This window comes from Schistocerca gregaria, unplaced genomic scaffold (assembly GCF_023897955.1).
Source record: "Schistocerca gregaria isolate iqSchGreg1 unplaced genomic scaffold, iqSchGreg1.2 ptg000304l, whole genome shotgun sequence".
Classification (NCBI taxonomy): Eukaryota; Metazoa; Arthropoda; class Insecta; order Orthoptera; family Acrididae; genus Schistocerca; species Schistocerca gregaria.
Window position 1 is genome coordinate 4,451,342 of NW_026061786.1, and position 21,426 is coordinate 4,472,767.

The 21,426-nt window shown below is 36.6% G+C and overlaps 1 protein-coding gene across 1 annotated transcript in view; it reads left to right on the forward strand.

The window, feature by feature from the left end:
• The window catches only part of LOC126305264 (protein unc-13 homolog C-like), a 1,060,877-nt gene that overhangs the window by 703,516 nt on the left and 335,935 nt on the right, over nucleotides 1-21,426 (forward strand). Inside the window, exon 13 of the mRNA XM_049992034.1 lies at nucleotides 3,389-3,495. Within this exon, the coding sequence (XP_049847991.1) occupies nucleotides 3,389-3,495 (107 nt within the window). The remainder of the gene's footprint in view (nucleotides 1-3,388; nucleotides 3,496-21,426) is intronic.

Consider the following 21,426-nt stretch of genomic DNA (forward strand, 5'->3'; position numbering starts at 1 on the left):
TGTGTTTTGTTTTTGGTGTTTCCATATTTTTGTCCGCCTCCTGTATGTACAGGATGATTATAATTACAGTTCCTGCTTCAAAACACTCTAAAAACAACCACTGCTTAGAATGATATCAAAGAAGAGGAAATTGCTACTGGGGGGGGGGGAGGAGGGGGGGGGGGGAATGAAAATTTTCCCAATAGATGGCACTGTAAGCGTCATAAAGTAAGTGGATTCAGCTATAAATGACAGTTGAATTACAGTACAACACTTGCAGTGTGAGTTACACATTAAACCAACAGTACGGTGCGATGTGCATGACCTCACAAGTGTGGCATTGAACAATTGTGGCACTGTTAGTTAGGTAAGCCTATCCACCATGTTAAGGTCATACCACATCAGAAGTGCAAAAATGATTTTTAATTGTCTTGAGGCCAAAAACTGCATAGGAGGCAACAATGACATCAGGTATTCATTTTTTTGAGGCCAAAAACAGCATAAAAAGCATCAATGAAATCGGTTTTCAATTGTTGTGCAACTGTCACAAGACATGTTCAGTATGCTGTCCACTGTTTCTTACCACAAGTTGAAATTGAGAAACAGCATGTTCCACATCAGATTGGTGTGTCTCACAGATCGTATTCAGAATGCATTGCACAATGCTTGCCTTCAATTTGCAATTGGAGCACTGAACACAGCATCTTTCAGATAATCCCACAGCCAGAGGTCACATGGATTAAGATCAGGTGATTTCGACAGCCAAGCTTGTCATGCAGTTGGTGTAAGACATGTTCAGTATGCTGTCTGCTGTTTCCTGCCACAAGTTGAAATTGAGAAACAGCATATTCTGCAACAGATCTGTGTGTCTCAGGGGTCATATTAAGAATGCATAGTGCAATGCATGCCTTACCGTTCAGGAATGTTTGCAATCAGAGCATTGAAGACAGCATCATTCAGATAACATGACAGCCAGATGTCATGTTGATTAAGATTAGGTGATCTGGACACTCAGTCTGTAGAAAAATTCTAGCATTTACAAAATTATGATGCAGCAGCTGCTTCACTGGCTGTGCGGTGTACAGAGGTGTGCCATCTTGCATAAAAATGATGCCAACTGTAGATCAATGCTGTTGGATGGTTGAAATGATATTGATGTGCAAAAGACTTATTATTTACCAGTGACAGTACAGGTAACAGTTTCTGCAGGAGCTATCTCCTTAAAAAGATGGGTGCTACAATAAATGATACCATCAACCCACACAACACTGTTAACTTCACAGGATGGAGTGGTACCGATTGATATGCAAGCAGATTTTCCATTGCCCATATTCTATAATTCTGTGTACTGATATGTACTTGGAGATGGAAATGGCTTCATCTGTCTGTAGAACGTTCCATGGCTATTCGTTGCCACTCCTGTGTGAACATCAAATTCTAGAACAAACATTTTTCTTAGTGGCAGGTCCACATGAAGCAACTCCTTAACATGGGTAATTTTGTGTGGATAGCAGTACAAGATATTCATAGCATTTAACACACCATGTTCACAGGCATGTCCAAAGTTGAGACAATTCCCTTTCTACATTGCTGTGACAACACTCCAGACACTTGGCAGACATCGGACAAATGCCTTTTTTCATACCTCTGAGTGTGTTGAACGACTACAGAGCTACTGACACAGTGTTACCATTCTTGTAAAAGAGCTTTACCAGTAGTGTGTGATTCTGCATTGAGACAGTCATGCCAACTGTCTTAGGTCCAAACTGAGGAACAGCCATGTACCCCACATCTTTTATTTTGTATGTTTTGCCGCTTTCAGTACCATCTAGTGTTTCATTTTTGCTAACTTTTTCCTCCATATCGTTTCCCCACTTCTTCAATAATATTCTCTTCAAATTTTTTGACATAATTCTGAGCAGTGGTTCTTTTTTGTAGTGTTTTGGAACTGTAACTTTATTTATAATCACACTTGACTAGCCAGCAGTTCTGCCTCACAACTTTTCATAAGCAAAAGCTTTAAATAATGTTAAAGAAAAATGCAGAATTGTAAAAATTTGGTTTTATAATTTGTCAGGGAAGCAAGACTAGCATAGAATGGAAACAAATAGAAGGTAAGCAGAAAAAATATGTACTAGTAATACAGATAATCGCCATGTAAAATTGAGATGATAGTCATTTTTTTTGTCATTACTTCAGTCTGTGGTGTATGACTAAATGAATAATAAGAATATAATAGAGGGAAACATTCCACGTGGGAATGAAAATAAGTTATGGAAGGAGTAAGGGTGACAAATCGCTTAATGATTGAGGTACTGACTTACTGATAGATACATGAAAAAGACTTAGTGTTCTCTCTTAGGTTTACATGGCATGAATAATTAATAGTGTACTTCCGGGTGTTCTTTCAAGTTGTTGTTTCCATTTTATCTACAATATCTCAACAATTGGGTTGGTTGTTGAAATATTATGCATAAAATTTAAACAACTTAGCAAAACACCCAGAAGGCCATCATTAACAGAGAATGTTGGTAGCTTTTGGAAAAATATTTCTTCAGAGCTATAGAGTAGCCTACATAAATACACTCATATGCCCGCACAGCTACAATGTCCTAGCTGACTGTGTTGTGCTGGGACAATGTAGCTATGCAGGTGGGTGTGTATATGTATACTCTATAGCTCTGAAGAAGGTTTTCTCTGAAAGATAGCAACATTTTCAGTCTTCTTCATGTGCTTATCGATGACTCAGCACCTCAATTGTTCATTGAATTGTTACTTGTACTCTTTCCATTATTTATATTCCAGTAAGGACTTTCCTTTACCATATGAGTAACAGTAATATCAGTAACAACATATGGTTAACATGTAATAAGTGTATTATTGTGTTAATGAGAGATAAACATATAGTAATTTGAACAGAATTTGGAATGTAATTATTCTGCACAACAGGCTTGTCAATGGCTGTTGTCTGTTTCAGTAATTCCCATATTCACACATATCCTGTTTTTAAAAACTTCTTGTATTTAAACCTTGTGCAGTGAACTTACTGAAATACTGAGAACACTATAATTGTTTTAGAAGGCTTCTTGTTCTATGTATATTTTAGTATTTTGTAGTACAATAACATGAAAATAAAATAAAATGAATAGTCATACAATAGAATATTAGAAATATTTTATGCTTTTAGCAGTCTTGCTGAATGTTATATAGTGCAAACTGAAATGAGATTTTAAGTCACAGTGTGAATCAATTTTTAGATAATTTAACAAACTGTCAGCATAAAAATGTTAACAATATATCATCATCCATAAGACTGCAATGGATAATTTGGTTTCCTACTAGGCAGAGGAAAACATCAGTTTTCAATAGAATCTTCTTTCTGTTATTTTTTGCTTATGTACTATCACAGGGCTGTATTTGGAGTTGAAGAAAAAAGTCACATTGGGCACATGAAAGCTGTGAAACAGTCCGTATTAGATGGTACCAGCAAGTGGTCAGCAAAAATAGCCATAACAGGTTTGTTGTTATGACAGACTACTGTGCTGCCTTCATTTATGCTTCCCTTTTGCCTTTTCTTCCCAAGACACCTGCATCTACCCTGGGTAAAGATATCTCAAAGCAGGCCTTCTTGTTTAACAGAACAATAAAAACAATTTTTGATGCGGCTTGCATTGACAGTTAATTTTATTCCTCCTGTCATTAGAATTTGCATAAGAAGTGCGTAGAGATGAGATTCATTGCTATCTCCCTTACCTAGGTTATCATGCCACGAGATATTTGCAGGTATCATAATTTCACACTGCTGCAAATAAGATTTTATATACTTATAGTGCTGAGCAATTCTTCCTATTACATTAAAGCAAAGCAGCTGCTGTTCAGAAAGGGAAAGCAAGATGCTGTTTTGTCATATCCTTACCCACTGTGCATTTCTCCCCCATGATGTGGAATGTGTGTTTGCCCTAGTCTCTTTATGTTAGGAATTAAAATGACTGTTCTATTACTGGAAGATGCTATTGTGATCCAAATACAACATATTTCCATTAGCAATATTCTGGGAACAGATATTAGCATCTTTTGCTGTCCTTATCCTGCATGAGAGACAGCAAGATCATTAGACAGATTACATGCTCATGAAGAACATTTTTTTTGCACAAGCATATAATAAAATTAGAACATTTTAGCTCAGTCATTTTAATTCCAGACTACTATTTCAGCTGAATGCTCACTGTCCCTTGCAGTGCCACGTTTCCTCTTGTTATGCTTTCCAGATGCCCGGATTGTCAGTTCATTTACTTTCATTTCTTCATTTTTGTATTGATGTGGTTTTGTTCTTTGGTGTGTATTTTTATATTTCCACAGAAACACCTTTTCAGTGGATCCTGACACACACATTGATTCAATCGAACAGGCCGAAGAAATGGTATTAGAGGGAACATCCAAATGGTCTTGCAAGATCGCTATCACAGGTATCACGGCCACAACATGAAACAAAAATAATGCAACCATTAAAAAAATTGAAAGTGAAAGCAAACCCCCAAAGTCATGGAACCTGCACTCTTCTTCCTTTAGAAAAAAAAATTATATCCTAAGGATTTACAGTCTCACCCTTCTATAGCAACATATGCCTCACTGATAAGTTTCACAAATAGACACTTCTCACCTACAGCCTCCATATTCTCTGCCTTTCTTTTTCTTACTAGTCTTCTGTATATAAATCTTCAGGTGTTGTTCTCTGTTGAAAATGTAGCTTTGCCAGCTTCCTTAGGCATATGTGTAATTGCAGCAAACAGTTTTCTGTCTTAGATGCTTACTTCATTCACATGTCTGTGGGAACATTTAAGGATATAATCAGGCAGAACTACCTAAATGCATTTCATTGTCATTGCTTTAATGTCCTTTGCCCCAGATGTAGGTATTATTTTAGTTTTTATTACAATAATGTAAATTCAGGATTGGAAATAATAAACAACCACTCACCTGTAGCTGATTGTTTCAGGGTGCAGAGATACAAGTAAACAGCAGGGGAAAGCTTTACTAACTTTCAAGCAGCCATTCATTTTGTAGTTTAAGTTTACAAATTAACATACATAACACACAGACAGCTCCAGCCACTTGTTGTTGCAATGATGGTGTTATCACATTGCAGTGACAGGTTATTGCAGCCTTCTATGTCTCTCTCTCTCTCTGTGTGTGTGTGTGTGTGTGTGTGTGTGTGTGTGTGTGTGTGTGTGTGTGTGTGTGTGTGTGGAGGGAGCAAGAGAGAGAGAGAGAGAGAGAGAGAGAGAGAGAGAGAGAGAGAGAGAGAGAGATCATGTACAAGGAGTGACAGCATTCAACTTAATAAAGTGCCCCTGCTGTTATATGTGTCTGCATACTACACATCAATTGGCTACAGGTAAGTTGTTGCATTTTTTATTATTTTATTCTGTATTGTATATTAGAATAAGAAATTCATGAGACCAATATCACAGATAGTCCTTCATTCACATTTAATACAATAGCTTTGAAATTTGTGAAGATAATTTCAGTGACACTTCAGTGATTTGCAGCCACAATGAAATTTTGTTGGCATGAGTTAGTATCATTTAGTAGACAGTATGATTTACTGTCAAGAGCTGCTGGTAGAATGTGTTTACTGATCAACCAGTTTCAGTCCATAGACCATCATCAAGTTCACAAAAACATTTATACCACCTTACTAGGTGACAAAATCAGTGGCATCATATAATAAAATCCATGAATTCATCATTGTTGTCAAATAGTTAATCCATATTATACTACTGATGTTTAATATAATGTGAATGAATACACTGTTGTACACATTTTTGTGATTGACAGTGTTATTTTCTACTATCTGACAACAGTGACAAATTCAGGGATTTTATTATTTGATACCATTATGTTATCATCTAGTATGTTTTTGTGGATCTGATGATGAAACTGGTTGCTCAATAATGAAATTTTATCAGCAAGTTTTTTGATATTCTTCAAATATGTGTGAGCTGTGGGACACACTCTTCTTAAAATATCATTTAAAACTTGCACACAAGTTAATCATAAATTTGGGATTTTTGGTAGTGTCTCTGCCCATCTTAACTGGATATGAGGAGGGTATCAGTATTATAATTTCAAATGATATTGTGCAGGTGGAATTCTAAGAATTGTTTGTTGCACTGTTGTCAGTTGTTGTGTTTGACTATCATTACAAAACACACTCATAAGTAGAACTTTGTAGTAATCAGTCAGGAGATTTGAATGTCATTGTTGTTATTATGTCAAATTGAAATTATGTTCACACTACTTGGGCGTTATTCAGCAGCAGTATTGAACATCTGTCTCTGCATCCCTCACTAATAACTGAGCAAGATACAGAATTTTTCTGTGTGAATGAAGACTACTTTCCCAGTATTGTTCTTAGTATGTTTGTGCTTTGGACCACACTTAAGTGCAAATTTTATTTCCATTTATCTCTTTATCAGACAGAATTATATGTATTATTACCTTTGGTCTCTTTACATGCATGAAAAGATATTTAATGAAATGGAATATTGTAAACAGCGTTCTCACAATAATAACTTAAATGTTTCTGTGAATGTGGTTTTATGAAGCTACATGGAGGTCACAGAAGAAAGCAAAAAGGGGAAAACCTCATAAGAAATTGGTACCCCTAAAATGTTTTCTTCAAGAGAGAACCAAAACCACTTTTAGATGTTAATGTTTTTACATGTTTTTATGTTCTCTTTTGAGGATAATGCCCATTTTGGGCTTAGAAATACTGAAATGCATTTAGCTTAGTTCTGGTTAGGTGATATAACTGTAGACAGAAGTTTAACTTTACACATTTGACATACTTTGTATTGTTTCCTGTTGGCTTGTAGAAAACAATCCTTACAAAGTTAGCATGTTACATGCATTCATTAAACTTACAGGCCTGGTAGCTACAGTACACATTAATACACATGTGAAAATGCATATACAGTTTTTATGCCATTGTAGTTTTATTATATGTAACCTGAAATGAATGTAAAATGTGCATTTTACATTCTCATTTCAGTTAAACAGTCAAACGTTCAGATTAGTGGACAGTCTTTTTAAGCTGCACAATTAACAAACTTTTAGTGGTATTCACTCTCACAGTCACAAGTCTGTTAACATATTAGCTGAAATGTTCACAGTAATGAATGAAGATTTAGCATTCTTATTACAAAAAATTTTAATCAGTTGGCAATATGCAGAAAATAACTTTATCTAAATCTTTCTTTTCCTCTCCTAACATGCATGATCAGTCTTTAATGCATACACTTATTGTGCTGCACGCATATCTCCTTGCAAAAACAATGTTTGTAACCTTCACAAAATCCCCCTGACATTCAGTATTCAGCAAACAGTTGTATTTGTTTTTTTTTTTTTTTTTTTTTTTTTTTTTGTTTCTCTGCTGTTGTTACTTCTGCTTTTTTGAGGCTGTGAGCAGCTGTACAAAAGTGAGGCACATACATATTTGATAATTGCTCCACCCAGTCTCTTACCAAAGTATTCATATTTATGTCCTCTATCTATCAGTTTCCCCCGTATGTCATTTCCAGTAACATGCACCGTCCACTTGTTCCTGTCTAATTATAATATCTCACACTGTTTCCTCTGACAATTTTCTTGTTATTGTGCAGTTTTGTCTCTGACTACTAACTTCTCAAATTTTAAGTGTTAGCTGTCAGATCATAATATACCAAAGGTATATAGGAGACAAAGAATCTTGATAGTACAATGGGAGCTGTATTTTTTAAAAACTTCCTGGCAGATTGAAATTGTGTTTTTACATAATATTCCATTTTGTATTTTTGTTTTACATACAATAATTTTGATCCATGACACATGTTTGGCCACCATTCATGACTGAAAATGGAACAAAGAACAAAAAAAATTAAGTTGGTAGGTGACAAATTGGAAGTAGTCTCTCATCTTTACAAATAATTTCTATGTTTTTACATGTTGTGTTGTGGTTTATTTTACTTTTATTTTGTTGTGCAAGTATTTTCAAAGTGTTTGATACATTGCTTTGGATGTTAAGGTTGGAGTTTGCATTTGTAAATACATATTATTTCAGTTGTTTCATGATTTTTATTGCACTGTTGCTTACAACTGTTGTTTTAATATTAACATACAAAATTGTGCTGCTTACATTGCATGTTAATATACAAACAGCTTTCATTTATTAAATATGCATGTATTTGCATTTATAGTAATTTCCATGCTACTAGAAATTCATTGTCCACTTCATTTATAGTGTAAATAGTAACGCTTCTAGCATGAAAATTAAAGTTAGATTTAATTAAATAGTTATCTTTGTATGTCATTTGTTACCAAAAATTATAATTTATAGTAGTACTGATATTTTACTTTTATAGAATTTTCAAGCATGTGCATGAAATCAGTTGTGTGAAATCCTTAGCACTTTTACATAATAATTTTAAATGCCAAAATTTGATGTGTCCTCCTATTCCCTTGTAATCACTACACTACATGGAAGAGTAAACTACCTGCTTTTCCTCTTGATAAGTATGTGCTTGGTGTACTGTTGTTAAAAATCACAACAAGTCTACATATCTGATTTTAAGAAAGTCTTTGCAGATATGTGGAAGAAGTTCAGAGGTAAGTATTATCATCTCAGTATGTTTGTGAAAAATATATGCTTCAAGACCAAGTTTTCAATCTACCAATTTTCATACTTGTTGACAATTGAACAAGATGACTTCTGAATAGACAAACAGCACGAAGTAGCCATAGAAAAAACCAGTTCCAGAAAGAAGCTACAGCATTTTTAGTGGTTTCTATTACACTTCTGAAATGTTATAATTGTCACATTAATATTTTCACCCAGCTGCAAGTGTGGAGAGTGGTCTGAACCAGTAGTTGTCCAGGAGAGAGGGACAGCAGTATGTTGTTTGTGTTAACCAGGCTTGATTTATCATTTCAGGCACCTACATTTTCTGATCTATATTGTCCAAGATTTCTCTAAGCCACAGGCATTGCGAGAGATATAGCAGAATCTATGGACATATTCTTCAGTGAGCATCATTTTTTTGTTTGCTTCTGTTTATAATACAATGTTACAACTATCAAACGAAGTGAGTCATTTTTTAAGGTGTATAGCCATGTAGAACAAACTCAGAAGATTATTAGCTGGTAAAATGTAAAAGTTATGTAAAAAATACAACACTGAGGCAGTTTTGTTAAAAAAATACTTCTCCCCTTTTAGCAGAAGTATAAAATTGATAATTTCGTCTTCCCAATAATCATACTGTGAAATTACATTGTCAGTAATTATGGCTAGTGATTAGGTAGTTAATTATTTTTATGCAAATGAATGTACGATAAAGAGAAAATTAGTTATGTGATTAGATTTAATCATTATGAGATCACTAATGTTTTTCCCTGACCGGGGTATCAAATCTGCATTGCTTTTCTGGTATTCATATGCATTTGGCACTTCTCTGATTTTATTCCAGTTGCTTAGGAACTTCAATCCTATGAGCTGGTATATAACACAAACTGATAGACCATACTGGTATATTCCTTACCCCTGGCAACAAGTTGTTTAGACAGTCTCAAATCAGTTGTTTCCCAGAAAATGTTGTTTGAAAAGCATTCAGCTAGAAAAGAGATTAATTTTTATATAAAATTAAAAGAAAAAAAGATATTAAAAACAAAGATTCCAAGACTTACCAAGGGGGAGAGCGCCGGTAGATAGGCACAATAAATAAAACACACAAACACACACACAGAATTTCTAGCTTTCACAACTGGCAGTTACTTCTTCAGGAAAGAGGGAAGGAGAGGAAAAGACGAAAGGATAAGGGTTTTAAGGGAGAGGGTAAGGAGTCATTTCAATCCCAGGAGCAGAAAGACTTCCCTTAGGGGGAAAAAAGGACAGGTGTACACTCGCACACACACACACACATATCCATCCGCACATACACAGACACAAGCAGACATTTGTATAGGCAGAGAGTTCGGGCAGAGATGTCAGTCAAGGCGGAAGTACAGAGGCAAAGAAGTTGTTGAAAGACAGGTGAGGTATGAGCGTCGGCAACTTGAAATTAGCAGAGGTTGAGGCCTGGTGGATATCAAGAAGAGAGGATATACTGAAGGGCGAGTTCCCATCTCCGGAGTTCAGATAGGTTGGTGTTGGTGGGAAGTATCCAGATAACCCGGACGGTGTAACACTGTGCCAAGATGTCCTGGCTGTGCACCAAGGCATGTTTAGCCACAGGGTGATCCTCATTACCAACAAACACTGTGTGCCTGTGTCCATTCATGCGAATGGACAGTTTGTTGCTGGCCATTCCCACATAGAAAGCGTCACAGTGTAGGTTATCTACCGGCGCTTTCCCGCTTGGTAGGTCTTGGAATCTTTGTTTTTAATATATTTTTTTCCATGTGGAAGTTTCTTTCTATTTTATTTACATCATCATTAATTTGAAGAAAAAAAAGAGTTTTCTTAATCTTTACATTGGCAACATGTGTGCTCTTCTATTATTTTCCATGCCATGTTGATATTTAATTCTCACGTCATAAATGTTACTTTCACTGAGTATTAATTGCGGCTTTAGTATGTTGTGAGTACTGAAAAACTTTCAAGTTGAATCACAGTTCAAAATTCGCATGAAACTCATAAGCCCCATATAAATGGCTGGGAAATGTGCTTCTGAGATCGGAAGAACATAAGACCATGCAACCTCCAGCTGCATAATCCTCACAAGAGGACAGCAATATTTAAACCAGCCATGTGGTTGTTAGCTGCTTTACTTTTTATGCCACAATAATCCAGAATCGAATTTTACACCTTATTTTCTTATTGCATACATGTATGTTTTATTTTTTGCTCACCTTTATTCTCTAGAATTAGGAAGTTCCAAATGTCTCCTCCAGTTGGTCAGTTGCCATGGTCTCATTCTCTAGGCACTGAAATCAGCAGTGCTCACAAGGGAATAGTCCTCCTTGTCACGTTGAAACTCATTTAAATTTTTTATTTAATTTTTCACTTGTAGGCAGCTGTATGGGCATCAGTATAGAAAGGTTTAATTGCTGATATGAACTGGGAATAATTTTGATATTTTTTGAATGCTTTTTGCACTTAAAACTGTCTGGTGTAGAAGCATGTGATTCACACTTTCGTGTCACAGCTTTGAATAATCAATTGAAAACAATCAAAAGATACACAACTTTTCATACAGATGTATATACGAGGGGCGTTTGGAAAGTCCATCCAAATTCAGAGAAATGACACCAAGGTCATTTATAGTTGATAGTATCTTTGGAAAGAATCCATACCAAGTTCTTTGTGTTTGCCATTTGTGTGAACCAAGGTAGCTGAGTGATTGTCAAAAAATTGGACGAAGAAGAATTTCATGTGGCAATTAAACATTACTTTATGAAAGGCAAAATGCCTCAGGAGACTAAAGAGAAGCTTGATAAACATTATGGTGACTCTGCATCTTCAATTAGAACAGTTTATAAGTGGTTTCAAAATTTTTCGAGTGACCATATGGGGACAAGTGATGCTGAATTTTCTGGACGCCCTGTGGAGGTTACGACTCCAGAAATCATTGATAAAATCCATGATATGTTGATGGATGACAGAAGAGTTAAGGCATGTGAAATTACTAGTGCTGTGGGTATCTCAAATGAATGGGTACGTAATATTTTGCATAAACATTTGGATATGAGAAAGCTATCCACAAGATGGGTTCCGCAATTGCTCATGCTTGACCAAAAACGGAATCATGTGCAGTGTTTCAACGATGGTTTGCAGCTGTTCAGAAAGATTCTGCAGGACTAAAACATTGTTTTGTCACTGTGGGTGAAACATGGATACGTTACTATACTCCTGAGACCAAACAATAATCTAAACAATGGGTTACCAAGGGTAAAGACTAGTCCTTCGGTCGGAAAGGTTATGGTGACTTTCTTTTGGGATTTGCAAGGGATAATACTCATCGAGTATCTGGAAAAGGGTAAAACTATTACAGGTGTATATTATTCATATTTGCTGGACTGTTTGAAAGCCGTGCTGCAAGAAAAACGCCTCCGATTGGACCGCAAAAAAGTCCTTTAACATCACGACAATGCACCAGAACACACCTCAGCAGCTGTGGTCGTAAAATTTATGGAATAGGATTCCAACTCATTTCACAGCCCCCATAATCTCCAGACTTGGCTCCCTCGGACTACTATTTGTTCCCCAATTTGAAGAAATGTTTGGCGGGACAAAGATTTTATTCAAACGAGGAGGTGATTGCAGCAATGGCCAAAGTGTATAAGCCTAAAAGGAGACTATGTCGAAAAATAAAAAAGGTTTACCCCAAACATGCATGTAGTTTATATTTTTTCCCGGACTTTTCAAATGCCACTCGTAATTTTTGTTTTCTTGGATAGATAATTGTCAACAAATATAGAAATAACCTTAGGCATGCCCCTGAATTTTGTTTTGGTACCCTTGCTATTCATGTCATATGTCAGTGGTCTGACAGACAATGTTGGGTATGACCTCAGACTTTTTTTGTGGGCAATCCAGTTATCATAGTGAACCACTAGCTGAAAATTAGCACGAATATTGGTAAGATTTCATAATGGCTCAAAGATTGGCATCATACTCTAAACCTTTAAAAGTGTCCGCCCCCAGTAGCTGAGCGGTCAGCGAGACAGACTGTAAATCCTAAGGGCCCGGGTTCGATTCCTGGCTGGGTCGGAGATTTTCTCCGCTCAGGGACTGGTTGTTGTGTTGTCCTGATCACCATCATTTCATCCCCATCGACGCGCAGGTCGCCGAAGTGGCATCAAATCGAAAGACCTGCACAAGGCGAACGGTCTACCCGACGGGAGGCCCTAGCAACACGACATTTCCATTTATACCTTTAAAAGTTTAGCATTATCACTTTTACAAATTGCAGAAACACACTATCTACAGTATCAGTGTGTTATAATTGGAATCAGTAAAGTCATACAAATACCAGATTGGCATATGAAATGGAAAGATTACAATGTGCTGTGCTTGTAGTATTACCTTCTACATTAATTAACATACTGCAGAAGCAGAATTCTTTCTTCAGTTGAGAAGTACTGACAGATAGCTCACAATGAACCAGATTGTGAAAGTAATACCCATATTGTTACTTGGATTTCAGAGTTTGTTCAGCATCCAAACAGTAGGTAATGCCAGTTAAATATCCTTAGAATTGCCTTCATTAATACTGAAACTCTGATGGTTATCAAACTAAAATAATATGTTGAACAAAGATGGATGGCAGTTGAACATGTTCAAATCCTTAGAAGCCAAATGTCTCTTTATTATATAAATATGTCAGATCTCGAACAAGTCTGCCTGAAGGTTGACATTAATTGTTTTTCCAGAATAAAAATAAATATCACATGTATTACTGTAATCCATAGGTAAAAATGTGTTACATGTTTCTTGTATCTGTATCAATCCAATAGTTTACTCACATTTGGTAGAACAACAGTTCAACTCTCTGTCCAACCATCCAGATATATTTTTCTGTGATTTCCCCTAAATCAGTTAAGGTAGATGCTGGGATGTTTCCTTTGAAAAGGGCATAGTCAGTTTCTTTTCTCATCCTCCCACAATCCAAGTTTGAGCTCAGTCTCATGACCTCTACGACATTAAACTCTAATCGCTATTTTATATCAGTCCAGAATTTAGAACAACTTATCCCTCCCTCCATCAGCAGCACACTTTCTGTTAACACATTTGTAATTTCTGTCTGTTGGTTCCCCTAATGAATAAATTACTTAAAAATCACCGCCAAAGTAATGGGATTCACTATAACCCCCACCCCCCTTCTCTCTCTCTCTCTCTCTCTCTCTCTCTCTCTCTGTGTGTGTGTGTGTGTGTGTGTGTGAGTGAGTGAGAGAGAGAAAGAGAGAGAGAGAGAGAGAGAGAGAGAGAGAGAGAGAGAGAGAGAGAGAGAGAGAGAGAGAGAGAGAGAGTGCATTCTTTTTGTGACTGATAAGTATGCCTCTAACTTTAATTTCTGAATTTTTATATTTTCAATTTATCCAGTATTTTGGCCAAAACAAACCATTATCAGAGTAAAGATGGGAGACTGCTAGTAGCTTGTCTTACCTGCTTGCACTTGTTTGTATAGTTTTGAGAGTATAACAGACAAGTAAAACGAAAATGGTAAAAAAAAAGAAATCATCAAAACTATTACAATTGTTAGTAGTGGAACACACTATGACTAAGTTACTGCTGCAGCTGATCCCAACTCCCTTTCACTAATATCACAGTCACATTTTTAGATATGGTGTTATACTTCAATTAAGTTAACTCAATAATAAACATTTATGCAACTGTAGTGGGAGATGGGGCAGAGGGGCAGTTGGCAACCAGTCACAGGTTTCTATCGGCTGCCACATGCATGCTGTGTTGCTTGTTCTGTACGTACATGCAGAGGCTTATCAATTGCTATAAAAGAATTTTATAGCACAAATAAATGGCTAGCAATGCTGCCCCAACAGCATTGCAGTGTGTCAGTCACATAGTTATTTTATCTGAGCTATAACTAGGTTTATAAAACTTCATTTGCTTACAGAAAGTCAGCAGTTAAAATAATAAATGTACATGCTTATTTTCCATCTTTCTTTCTGTCAAGAAACATTGTATAAACTCTGGTACAAGATTATCTGTGTCTAAATATTTGCAGTTATTGCTGTCATGTTTGTTTCCTGTGGAGCAATTGTGGATTTAATTAGAAATCGGATAAAATCATATTTAGTGCTCTATTTACAGCCTTCTTGAGGGTAGACAGTAACAAAAATTTATGTGTTCGATACCAATGATTGGGCATTGTTGCTGCACCAACAATATACAACCTGTGCTTCTGTTAACCATATTCTTCCAGTGTCATCAACACAATATTCTGACTGAATAGTGTCTGCAATGACATTTTTATTAGTGCAGCAAATGAATGTATACTCCCATTAATTCTTTATTTGGAGATTATCCATAGTGCTGCTTCACAAATTTTCACTTCTCGAGAATTGGGTGAATGACATGGTGTTTTCTGTAAGATATTAAAATATTATTTACTTTATCATATGCAGCATTTACAATACAGTGAAAGTCAGTAAAATAAGCAGATATCCCTTTATTGAATCTGTGCTCACAGATGTTTTGCTACCTATAACTATTCTTGATTTCTCAGGATTTTTCAGTGGGTTTGATTAATGGTTTGCTTGTGGGTGTTCTGCCAAGTTCTTGAAGTATTGTGGATAAAATGGAAACAACAGCTGACCCAGCCCTAGCTGAGTTCTTCAGGTACTGCGATTGGAGCTCTCATATTATAAAATTTGTCTGTATTCTCAATGCAGTTTCTTTATATTTTCCAACATCAATAACTACATTTGGAGTATGTTGAGTTTTCAGTTTACACTGAGGTGGGACACCTCCTAATATCCTGTTGGACCTCCTTTTGCCTGACATAGTGCAGCAACCTGATGTGGAATGGATCAAGGAACTCATCACCTGCTTCAGCATAGTGTGTGAGGAAGTTGAGTGCAAAGCCTATCCATTTCTTTTTGTGTTCTTCTGTAAACAGTTTTGGAACCTAGCACGCACACAATTTCCTGTACCCTAACTTGACAGTCACAACATCGTAAAGCGTTGTCATTGACATGTCCGGTATTATCTGATGCAATTCTTTCAATGTGAGACATCTATTTGTACAAATTGCTTCCTCTGTTCTCTGAAGGAGGGCATCAAAGATCACAGATGGCCGACCTGTTCTTTGTTCGTCATGAACATCGGTCCTACCTTCAGAGAAATGACGACACCATTTCATTATATTTTGTCGATTCATAATGTTCCCATAAACAGAAACAATTTCTTTCGTCACTTACCTTTTGCATGAAGAAAATGTATGACAGAGCGTACTTCGCTTTTGGCAGGAATCTGAATCAGCGCAGCCATTTTAAACACTACCTACTCCAACCAGAAGCAATGTTCAACTGCTGAACGACCACGAGGAGAAAGCTAACGGTTCAAGGTTAACATCAATGTTGCCACCTTGCTCCCCAAAACTCTTCTGTTCTTCTGGCATACGATATATCTTTACTTTCCGAAATACCCTCATATATCCTTACAATGTCCTGGTCTAGTACAAATCTTCAAATCCAAAACCATTTCATGATATTTACAACAGAAAACCATTTTGTATTATTTACAACAGTTATAATTGTAGAAAACAATGTCTGTTCCTTCAGACATGTGCATTCCTGAAGGACTTTGTAATTTAAAGTAACAGACACTGTATAAACACAGACATTGTAATAATCAGTGCACTAACATATCTGTGCAGGTGACAGCATCTTTCCTGAACTTGAATATTTGTTTTAGTTGTAACTGTAGGAATTTACTGATACCCAGTATTTAGATGAGTCCGCAAAAAACTGAATCAAAGTGAATTCGATCATGTCCAGTCTCTTGTTCTATTGCATCAGTTGACCTGGAAACATTCTGTTTAAAATATGTTTGCTAACTAATAAGAAATAATGCACATACACTATAATGAAAATAGCTGGAAATAATTTATAAAGAAAATGGATAGTCTGAATTGAAAACCCATAAGCTTTTGTAATTGAACTGACAAAATACATTTATTTAAAAATTGTAATGAAAGAACAGTTTTTCTAGGTGCATGCACTGTTTTACAAATTTTTGTTTCTTTTCTTAAGTATTTTCAACTCATGACTGCCAGGAAGTATATTTTATAAAATTATTGAATTGGTCCAATGTCAGTGTGGTCAGAGTCCACATACTGATAACTTAACTCGTTACACATCCCTAAAGGCTTTCCTCCATGATAGGATTGACAGGACACAACAAGTGTATGGATAAGAAATGAAATAATAGCAACACCTTGGACTGACATTGATGTAGTAAAGAAGAGAGCAAATTGTCATGGTTGTGCTTATTTCCAAAATGAACTTAGTGCAGGAGTATTAAAATAAGCTTTGATGCTCACTGAACTAGCAAGACAAGAATCATTGTGGAAAATGTCCTACCTTGGAAGATAGAACCATGCATAGAGGAAAGAGAAATGGATAGACAAAAGGAAGACAATGGAAAAAAGTGAACCTGAAGACAACTTCACAATATGACAAACAGATGGACGAAGAATCTTCAGTAGAGGAGGATAATTCAACACAAATGGACTTCAGCTCAATGTAATATGAAAAACAATGCAAATCTCATATTGATGAAGACACAAACCTTTAAAAATGAGGACAGAAGAACTGTAAAGCTCAAACAGACTGAAAAAGTAACGTCACCAGAAACAATCTGAAGAGCCAAGAATTTGGAACCTCTGAACGGCCAGGCCATCACGGCATAGTCAACACAAAAGAGTTCCATGCAACATCAAATACAGCACCAAAAAATATATGGGATTAAACAATGCACTGAAAGAACAAATCACTGGAACGTGAAAACTGTATTCCAAAATAATAGAATCAAATAGCAGTCTGAAAACATTGAGGATCAAAGGAATGCTGTCATGTTCTCGAAACATATAATCTTCCACACTGTATACATCAGCCACCAGAATAGAAGGAACTAAAAGTAATCATAAAGAGAGTGCTAGATTAATTCACCATTGAAGAACAGACTTTGATACTAAATATCTCAGAGCAGAAAGTTTCAACTATATGAACACATGACAGACTAGTGCCACATGCCACAGCAATGTGTGAAATGTAAAGCAAACAGCCAGATCTTTAAAGTATGCTAAATGCCACAATCAGGGAAAGCAATGTGTACAAACCATGACAAACTCAGCTCATGGTGCAGGTGCAGTGTGTAGGAGGCACTAAGGAAAAAGTATAAATTTGCTAATCAGTGCCAACGTACAACATGAACAAAAACAGTTGTAGAACAATCCAGCCTATGGCAGCAGAGAGCCACAGAGGACATCCCAAATAGCCATGGAAAGACCAACACTGTCAGGCCTAGCATAGAATACAATCAGGTGATGACTACCTAAAGCTTATGCTGAAGTTGTGCCACCTAGGATGAAGCAGATGCCATCGGCACCAATGCATTTTTAACACTCCACACACACCAAAAATTCCTACTATAAGATCACTCCTAACAAAACTACTTAAGACATTAACAGCCATTCTCATGCTGGTTGAGGGAATATTTAAAGCATTCATAGTGCCTAAAAATAAGCAACACTGCAAGAATAAGACACTTCTCAATATGTGTTTGGAATATTGCTGGAGTGGCTGGGGGGTAGGCTCTAAATGAATGTATACACAGACACAAATTGGATGTAGTATTATCCTCAGACACCCATCTTATAGAGCTGGCCACATTTAAATGACACAGTATGCAAGGATATACAACTGAGTAAGAGAGAGAGGAGTGAAGTGAAGGGTTCATCAAGAACAACATTGAACACCAGCTAGAGAAACTTCCACAAATGTAATCCCTTCAAGCCTTTGCAGTCATGATTCTAACAGCAGCCATAAAAATAATGATTATTTTGGAATGCATCAGCCCAAACACAATGATTATTGCTGACAACTTTTATACAATTTTTGACCAATTTGAGAACATCCTTCTGAGAGGTGACTTTAACTCCAGTCATACTTACTGGAGTTGTAGAAAAATAGGCTGCAAAGTACAATAGCTACTGGACCAAAAAAGGACTGAATACATCAGTACATGGACCTAGAGATCCACCAACCAACCCATACATGCTAACAAAAGACCAGGTACCTTGTACATCACTCTAATTAAAAACATGAACCCTCATTTGCAATGACTTTCAGTAAGTCAATACTGTCAAACTATAAACCAGTTCTTGATGCTGTAAGAGAGACATATTGTAACACATGAAGCTGCTATCTGATTTACTTTTAATTGTGTGATCAGTTTTGGTCAGAGATTATTTTCCAGTACAGTTTGTTGCTAATAGTAATGCTGATGGAGGGAATATTTAAAGCATTCATAGTGCCTAAAAATAAGCAACACTGCAAGAATAAGACACTTCTGAATATGTGTTTGGAATACTGCTTGTGTCTGTATATGTAGGGATGGATATGTGTGTGTGTGTGTGTGTGTGTGTGTGTGTGTGTGTGTGTGTGTGTGCACGAGTATATACCTATCCTTTTTCCCCCCTATAGTAAGTCTTTCCGCTCCCGGGATTGGAATGGCTCCTTACCCTCTCCCTTAAAACTGACATCCTTTCATCTTTCCTTCTCCTTTCCTCTTTCCTGACGAAGCAACCGCTGGCTGCGAAAGCTCATAATTTTGTGTGTGTGTGTTTGTGTGTTATTTTATTGTGCCTGTCTACCGGCACTTTCCTGCTTGGTAAGTCTTGGAATCTTTGTTTTTAATATATATATAACTTACTATTAGCAACAAATTGTACTGGAAAATAATCTCTGACCAAAACTGATCACACATCCCTCCCTCCAGTACAAGGACTATCAACTGGGAAAAGTTTGAGACATACTTAAACAACTACCTATGATCAACCCAGGTGCAAGCTGTGTAGAAGAACTAGACTCAGGAACAGAAATGCTGACCAAGAAAATACAAAAGAGCTACAAAACACGTAGTCATCAAGAATTTTAGTCTGGAACAACAATTTAAAACTATTCACAACTCCTAAATGAGCTGTACACTTAGATATCTATACAGAAAAAGTTGGAAATGTTTCCAAAACCCCACATACTGTAGAGAGATGCATTGACTCTCCTGAATATTATACAAAATAGTAGTGTAACAGCAGCACAAGCTTGGGAAGGGTAATGTGGCAAATTACGTGCTCAACACCAAAGGAGCATGGAAAGTGATGAAAAAAAGTGAAACGATACTACCAGAGAGAGCTGTTAGAGACTCACTCAGCCAAGTTGAACTCTACACAAAATTATATGAAAATCAAATGGCAAAGCCCCCATACCAAAACCAAGACAATATACATGAAGAAGATAAAGTTCATCAATCTCTAAAATAATTCAGGACTGCACTACCAGTGAGGAGATTGACAGATTGACTCCTAGGACATCCACACACACACACACACACACACACACACACACACACACACACACACACACACACACACACACAAAACAACTCACAAATGCCAAACCAAATTATCTACCAAGAGAGGCCATAATGCTGGCAACAGGAATGTAAGTAGCCATGTAAAATTAGTGAGTTCTTGAGACTATTGAATGCAATGGACACGATTCAAGTACTTAAAAGAGGCAAAGGTGTGACACTATCTGACTTATAGAGCAGTCAGCCTTCTGCCCACTCCCAGGAAGGTATTTTTAGAGAATTAATAAAGCAAATGGAAACACATTTTGAAGAATATAACATCATTAGTCCAGAACCTCTTGGCTTCAAGCCTGAACTATTTGTCAGATTCCAGTTGCTTCTAACCACTTCAGCAGAAGTTATTCCATTGCATGGGTCTTACTGGATGTCAAGAAAGCTTATGACAGGGTATGAAGGGAGAACCTCATAGTGAAACTTTGTGGTCAGACCCATGTCCCTGACTCCAATGTGAAAATAATTTTGATAACTCTTCACACAACAGCACGACAGGAAATGTTTTGTATAAGCAGAAGGCAAAAAAAATCTGAACTAAAGACTCCTGTGGCTGTAATCCACACATATTATAAAATGGATGTGTGTGTGTGTGTGTGTTTGTGTGTGTGTGTGTGTGTGTGTGTGTGTGTGTGTGTCTTTTCCACGAATCTGTGTAAAACAATGGACCAGTGTGTGTGTGTGTGTGTGTGTGTGTGTGTGTGTGTGTTTTCCACGAATCTGTGTAAAACAATGAACCATTTTCAACCAAACTTGGTATGCATATCCCTTACCATCAGGCAACAATCGCTGTGGGTGTAAACACCACATATCTATCATAGTTTAGGAGGTTATAAACACTGAGACACATGTAAAACTGCCACTTTGAACATTATGTTTAAATTTATTACTTCCTTTCTACTAATTCTGCTCACAACACATTTTGCAGAAAGTATCCACATATGGTGCTGAATCTACATACAAAACAGTATCATTTTATGACACATAGCTCAGGAGATATGACTTTATAAACACTGAGGTGTGTGAAAAACTGCTGCGTCTTGCATGTCATTTAAATTTATTACTTCTTTGGCACGAACTCTTCACAGCATATTTCTCTGACAGTATCCACATATGCTGCTGAATGCACCTACAAAAATATATATTTATTATTGTACAACACATACTTCAAGAGATATAACATCATAAATACTGAAATACAGGAGGAAATGCCGCATCATGCATGAAGCTTTAATACACACATCAAAAAAAGTTTTGTGTCACCCTGGTTCCCAGAACTCCTGAAGACAGATGTTGACTGTGGGTAT